This window comes from Ursus maritimus, unplaced genomic scaffold (genome assembly GCF_017311325.1).
Source record: "Ursus maritimus isolate PB19 unplaced genomic scaffold, ASM1731132v1 scaffold_24, whole genome shotgun sequence".
In the NCBI taxonomy this organism is placed as follows: domain Eukaryota; kingdom Metazoa; phylum Chordata; class Mammalia; order Carnivora; family Ursidae; genus Ursus; species Ursus maritimus.
In genome coordinates, this window is record NW_024424897.1 from 23,779,310 (window position 1) to 23,786,440 (window position 7,131).

Consider the following 7,131-nt stretch of genomic DNA (forward strand, 5'->3'; position numbering starts at 1 on the left):
TGTGTGTGTGTGTGTGTGTGTGTGTGTGTGTGTGTGTGTGTGTGTGTGCGCTCAGGGGGCTTCTCGTTTATGACGCCCGATTCTGGAGGGGGTGTGAAGAACAAAGACGAGAGTCCGAATTGCGTTCTCTGAAGCATGTGTGACAACAAAGTGTTCTCCCCTCCCCTGTCCCTCTTCTCCCCTCTTTGCCCCCTGGGGCGCCCGGAAACCCCCAGCCCCGCGGCCTGGGCGAGTGAGGGTGGGGGCCCCGGAGCTTGGCCCACCCATTCGCCCGCCAGCCCCAGAGCCCAGGCCCAGCTGCGGCTCTCGCAGCTCCGGAAAGTTTCCCCTCACTGTTTGCTTTGCTGCTGTTTAGTTTCTTAACCTTCAGAAATTTATACGCTATAAACTTTTATAGCGGTCATATTCTTTTATTGCTGCGCGCACGGCATTGAATTCCTCTCCCGGCTTCTCCGTCTCGCACTCTCGCTGTCTCCCTCTCTGAATCTCTCGCTCTCTTTTATGACAACAGATTTCCCCATCTCCGGCTTCCCAGCCTCCGCATCTTCGCCTTTGTTTGTCTTTAAAGAAGCCACCCCCGGCTCGGGACCCAGACGCCGCCGGAGGCTTCCCCGGGAGGCCTCGCCCCCTGCCCCGCCGCTCTCCGTCCGGTTCCAGCCGCGCCTTTGCCTTTCCTCTCGGCGGAAGCTTGCCTGCTCGGCTCACCCTCCGCGCCGGCTGGCTCCAGGGAGCCCAGGATGGGGAGGGAGCCTAGTCTACACAAGCTCTAAAGCCAGATTCATTTTATAACCCGAATGGAACCCTCCTTGGAGGATGCGGTCCCGGGACCGTACCCAGTGCCGTACCCAGGAGCTTCGCCTTCTCCTGCCTTTGGCTATCTGTCCGATTGTATCTTTCGTTCGCTGGAGAGGGGTAGGCCTGGCCTTTTCACTTCCAGGCACCTCTCACTCGGGCCACGCTTTGTCCCCACCTCTCCCCCAACCCTCGGGGGCTCGGCGGGCGGCAGCGCCGCCGGGGTGGGCCTGGCGGGAGGCTCCAGCGGGCGGCCGGTTCCCCCGCGCCAGCCCGCCAGCCGGGCAGAAGCCCAAGCCCAGCGCCTGGCTCACACAGGCAAGGCCGCGGGGAGCAGCGGTCTTCCTAAGAGGCTCTGGCGGGGACACCACTGTCTGATACGGACAGAAAGATGCCTCTGGAAACCGAATTTAGTTTTGGGGTCCGACTGGGGAGTGATTTTTTTTTTTTTCTCCCGAGACACTTCTCCTGTCCCTGCCTATCTACGGGAGCTGCCTGCCCAGGCCTCTCCCTCTACCGAACTCCACCCGCCTTACACCAAGGCTGCTACCCCGTGGCTCAAATTGGAGCCTCAAACTCCGGGTGGGGGCCGGAACCCTCGGAGGGTCACTCCTTTTGAGTGGAAGGAAGGACAGCCTGGCTTTCCTAAGGCCTCTCTCTACACCCAGTAGCCCAGCTACAGGGAATGGCTGAAGGAAGTTAGTGCCTTCCCCCCTTGCATGCTCTTTTTAAGTGGCCAAACCAAGGTGATGTTCTCGGCCAGCTGAGAGGAACCGCTTCCAGGAGTAGCAGCGCAGGCCGTGCCTTCCCTCTGGCTCTGGAGTTGGTAGGGAGGTCTCCAAGGCCACTTTCGAGGAAGATCTCATGGCTCACTGCAGACCCAGACCCCTCTCCAAACCCCTCATCTTTCCTTCCACCCCACTCGGGTCTCCCAGCTCTCCTGTTGGAAGGCTCTTGCTCACTTTAAGCAGAGGTCTTGGGACCTTGGGTCCAGACCAGTTCTCAGCTCCGCCAGGAAGCCTGCTTTGCAAGGTCTAAGGAGACGTCTCTTGGACACAGAAGTCTCTCTTTTTTTTCCCAGCTACCCTCCTGGAACTAGGATCTCTACCTCTGGCCAGGTGAGGAGAGCCAACACAGAATGAGACACAAGGAGAGATTTATTTTCTAGAGTGATATATATTTTTTTTGTTCTTTCTTGTTTTTTTTTTCTTCCAAAACAATCAGAGCTCTAGGCCCCTCGCCCTCCCCTTTCCCACCCACAACCCTCCCATATAAGCGACAACTGAAAACAGACCAGACGATCACCCCCAAAGAAATCACAAAACACAGCACAATTTCACGACAGCCACCGACAAAGCAAAAAAAGTTCTACTGGAATGTCCCCCCTTGCAGGGTCGGGAGAAGCAGGAGCAAGAAGAGTTCATGGAATTGAAGGGGACTGGACAGATGGGGGAGCAAGGGGAAGAAGGGAAACAGAGAGTAAGCTTCGGCCCAACGCTTAGGTGCGATTTGGCCTCTTTCCTTTGCACGCGGGACCGCGTTCCCTACAAGCACGGGCAGCAGCCGAGCAGACCGCCAGCCAGGCCCGAGTGGCGGGAGGCAAAGCCTGGCGCCAGGTCTCGTTCTGCGCTGGGGCGGGCAGCGGCCGAGTCCCGGGCTCCTCCGCTTGGGTTGAGACATTGGCAGGACGGGGAGGAATGCGCCAGGCTCCCCGGCTGGAGCCTTTGCTCCTCCCGGTCCTCCACAAGTTATCCCGGAAGGGAGCTCCTCGGGAATCGACTCACGATAAATTCTCAGTAGGACTCTCCCGACCTGCCTTTCCTGCCTCTGGTAGGGTTGAGCTAGCAGGGGATGGAGGGTGGATGGGGGGGGTGTTTCTACAAGGAGCAGCTTGACTCGCTGATGCAAGGTGGATTTGGCCGAACAGAGCTGATTTCAGAGCTGGGGAGGATGTGGACGGAGAGCAAGAGAAGCTACAGTCTCTGTCAAGCGGGGCACAGATGAACAGACAGACGACATTGTCAAGGCTTACGACCCGATTTGACCTCCTTTTGTTGGAAGGAGAGGAAAACAACATGCAGAATTAAACATTTCCTGCAACAAAATGTGTGTGTATGTGTGTGTGTGTGTGTGTGTGTGTGTGTGGAACACCTTCATAACTCTTAAGATACCGTCATAAGACCACTGCTGCCTTTCCTTGGCCCTTCTCCCCCACCAGCTTGGGGGCTGAGCTTACCCCCATTTGGCCTTGGGTCCAGAGAGGGTACCGTTGGGGATTCCATAGAGATGGTATGGTGATGCTGAGCCCTTTGGGCTACAGAGCCTCATTCAGGAATGTCTCTAGATATTTTCTTAATGTGTATTTGTGTCAAGGGTAAAATCTGGGCGTGCTGGTGGTCTGAGGACTGTTCTGCCAGACTTGGGGTGTGATGGTCCGCATTTGGGGTGTCACTTCATTTGAGTGTTGGCTGTGAGCTTTCCCCGTTATTACTGTGGGCTCCAGGCTTTATGGGTGTGGGCTTCTGTTGGGCTGTAGGCAGTTGGAGTGTCCCTGGGTGACTTTGGGAAAGGTGCTGGTAGGGTGTGGAAATAGGTAGGCTGGAAGTGAGGGGCTGGGGCTTCCCAGAAAAATTAAGGGGGGTTGCTAGGGGCTCAACTAGGGTCTCTCTCTCCTTGTGGCCCATCGCCTTGTTAGAAGCCAACTACATGTCTACCTTCTAAATCAACAAAACTTCCTTCTGAGGCTCAAGGAGAAGAGAAGGACAGGTTAAGGGCAAAGGAAAGGAGATGCTTTAGATGCGGAAAAGGACTTGGAGGAGAAAGACTCCCTTCCCCATTCACTTGAATACATCCCAGACAGCACTGGCCCTGTCGCCATCACTTATAAATACGCGTGAGATGGGGAAGGGGCGGGGAGGGCTGGGGGGGTCTTCACTCTTTGCCCTGTTCCTTATTCATTTTCTTCATTTTCATCCGCCGGTTCTGAAACCAGATTTTGACTTGTCTCTCACTCAGATTGAGGAGTCTGGCCACTTCGTGCCTACGGTCCCTGGTGAGGTACATATTGAACAGAAACTCCTTCTCTAGCTCCAGCGTCTGGTACTTGGTGTAGGGACAGCGCTTTTTCCGGGAAGAGCGAGCGTGCAGCCAGTTGGCGGAGGGGTTGGCTGAAAGAGAAGCAGCGATAGAATCAAAGAAAGGAAGGGGGGGTGAAGGCCCCCACGTTCTCCTTCCAAGAGAAGGTACCCCTGGCCTCCACTCCCCATCTTGCTTTGCAGAGAGGGGACCTGGGCCTTCAAGTTCCCAGAAAGGGTCCCAGAGATGGGCCAGGGGTTGCTCTTGACACCCTCTGGTGAGGGTTACTTGGACAGAGTGGAGCCAAACACGTACCAGGCTTTTCAGCATTTCCAAAGCTTTGGCTGCCTCAGGTTCTCTCTCACTCCTTCTGCACTTGGGTCCCCACTGGTTGGGACTCAGGTCAAAGCCCAGCATGGCTAGAGAGTCTCCCCCCGCCCCCAACAGGCATCACCAGACTAACCAGAGGTGGTTGACCTGAAGGGTCCTGGGCTTGGCAAGTCTGGGGGGAGGTTAGAGAAGGGTTGGGCTGGGGGAGAGCGGCTTCTGTTCCACCACAGCTGAGAGACCTCCTGGCTCTCCAGTCCAGTCCGGGTACACCCCGCCTTAATCACAAGCTTGCATCTCTTGGCCACATAGCAGCAGGCATGTGTGTCTGTAGATATCTTGCCCCCACACACACACTGCAAACATGGGTCTGCACTTAGAGACGCAAACATCCAGCACACTCCAATTCACATGCAACCCAATTGCAACCATTTATCAACTCCGGCCTGTGGACAAGGGAGCTCCAGGGGCTCACAGATAACTTATGGTTGCAATAGTCTCTCCTTTTCTGCTCCTGCTCAGCTCGCAGTTTGGGTAAAGCAAGTTCAGGGCAATTGGGAAGCAAGATTGCTCCAGTCCCAAGGTGGGGAGCCATAGATGGTATGGGGGTAACAGAAAGCCCTTCACAGCACACCTAACTCTAACTGACTCCCTGTGGCGAGGAGGAGCAGAGAAAGGGGTAATTGAATGGGGGGGGGGAACAAAAATATAGGCTTGTCTCCTTTTTACTGTCTCTCTCCCTACCCTCCCGAACTCAGAAAAGTTGCCAAATAAAGCAGAGCCAATTAAAAATAACAGCCACCCTTTGCTAGATTCTTCTCCCCAAATGGAAAGCACCGAATATATTTTTTTAAAAATAATCTGGTTCCTCCTACACTAAGTACCGTGTCTTACCAATTCGCAGCGCTATTTCCTTAATGTGATTGCCTGGGATGGGACCCGCAGCCACATTAAATATGAAAGAGGAAAAAAACTGTTAATAATTGATCCTAGCCAAACCACTGCCTTGCAGTAATGGCCTTTCCAGGCAGAGTTTGGGGGTTTGGGGTGGGGGGTCTATTTGGGTGCGAGCCGGGAGGTTTTGGGAAGAGCCCGTGTTACTCAAACGCTAGTTCTCCTTCTTAACCCCGGCAGGCTGGAGGAGGTGGCTCCCTGCAGGGACCTCAGAGGAGTGGGGCGGCTCACTATCCTAGAGCAGATGAGGACGCCCCAAAGGGCCTGTGGGCCACTAGGTTGATGGGAAATCTGGCAGGGCAAGCAGAGACGGACAAAAATCCGGCCCTCACTCCCCTAAAAGAGTAAGGGGTGAGGACTTGTTCCGGCCAGGCTGGGGGTTATTGTTTGAAGCTAAGAGCCCCCAACCAATTTGCCTTTCTCGACCTTACAAACAAAAAATACGAAACTCCCCCCCTCCACCGCACATCCAGCCAGCAGCACCTCCTGGAAATTAGCCAGACTTGGGGTCCTGGAGGAGCGGGAGGTGAGGAGTAACTACCATCCGAGGGTAAAGTTCTCCGCCTTTCCGCAAGCCTCTCTTCCCCCCACCCTTCCTCTCCCCAGGGTCCCTTCGGGATCTCTCCTTCTCCACTCTGGCTGTCGGCCCCGAAGTTCAGAAGCGATTCCCGGACTCCCCGAGAGGCGGACAGCTCCGGCTGGGGCTCGGGAGCCCCGCGGAGCGCAGCGGGGGCTACAGAAAAGGAAGCTGCAGCCCGGGCGAGGATGCCAAGGAGGGGAGGGGGCGGCCGGAGGGAAGGCTCCCGGGGAGGGGCCGGCGCATCCGGGGAGGGGGCTCAGTCACCGGGTCCTGGGCTTCCCCGCCCCTCCCGGCGCCGGCAGCGGACCCTGAGCGGCTACTGCGCGAGATCCGCTAGGAACAATCCTCCGCCAAGCTGTTGCATCGCAAATAAAATCCTAATGAGCCCCCTCCCACTTCCCCTTGGCCGGTTTTTACGGTCTGCGCGTGGCGCGGGGAGCTCTGCCAGCAGCGCGGCCCCGGGCAGCCCCGTGCGCTCCCGCCCTCGCCCGCGCGGGCTCTCGGCCTCGCTGGCTGCCGCCCGGTCCCCGGCCCCGCCAGCCCCTCTCCCGGCCGGCCGTCGTCCGCCTCCTCCCGGGCTCTGAGCCCCAGCCCCGGGGGAGTGGGGGAAGGGAGGCCGAGAGAGCCGCGAGGTGGTGCCTGCGCCCCAGTTCCCTCCCGGACGCGGAGCAGTGGGGGCGGCGCTCCTCCCGCGGCCTCAGTCTCCCCTTCGGGGGCACCCCGCTTGCTTGCCTCCTTCCTCCCTCTTCCCTCCTCCCCCGCTCGCTCTCCCGCCACCGCTGCGGTCTCCCTTCACATTGTCCGCAGTTTATTGCCTCTCCCCTCCCCTCCCCCTCGCCTGGCCTTCGGCCTGGTATTTCCTCACTTTTTATAACTTACTTTGATCCGGCCTCTCTTTGTCCTCGCTTCCTTCGCAAATTTTATTGTCCCCGTAGCCGGGTCTTTGATTAGACAGGACGGCCTCCCTGCCCGCCGAAGTTTCCAAACTGTACTCGGGCGTGCCCTGTTTGAGCAGCTCCCCAGGCGCGCCCAGCAGCGGCTCCGCCTTCACCGCCGCCTGGCCCTGCCCGGGAGCAGCTTCGCCACGCGGCGCGGGCTCCAGCCAGGTGCGGAGGTACCTGCTCTCGGCCGGCGGGACGCCCTGGGGCTGCAGGTAGGGGTGGTAGACGGACGGCAGGCTCCCGGACGCGTGCGGGCTCAGCGGCGCCCAGGAGGCGCCGAACACCGGCGCTTTGGGCTGGAAGCTGCACGAGGGGAACTCCAGGTGCTCCGCGTGGCCCGGCTGCCGGGGGCTCGCGTACTGGCCGGAAGGAAACTTGGCTGGAGGAGCGTCCTCACTCTCGTGACTTATGATCGAGTCGACATAATAGCTGCTAAGCGTCCCAGAAATGGACATTCTCAGA

At 58.1% G+C, this 7,131-nt stretch overlaps 1 protein-coding gene across 2 annotated transcripts in view; it reads right to left on the bottom strand.

Annotated features, from left to right (window-relative positions):
- Window positions 1-2,062: 2,062 nt before the first annotated feature.
- HOXB9 (homeobox B9) overlaps window positions 2,063-7,131 on the bottom strand; it is a 7,425-nt gene continuing 2,356 nt past the window's right edge. Inside the window, exons 1-2 of one of the 2 annotated variants that reach the window (XM_008688754.2) lie at window positions 6,608-7,124; window positions 2,063-3,959 (exon numbers count right to left, since the gene is read on the bottom strand). In XM_008688754.2, coding sequence (XP_008686976.2) covers window positions 3,724-3,959; window positions 6,608-7,124 — 753 coding nt within the window. In that variant the 3' untranslated portion in view covers window positions 2,063-3,723. Of the gene's footprint in view, window positions 3,960-6,607; window positions 7,125-7,131 lie in introns of those variants that run through there. The other variant, XM_040640758.1, reaches the window with a different exon arrangement.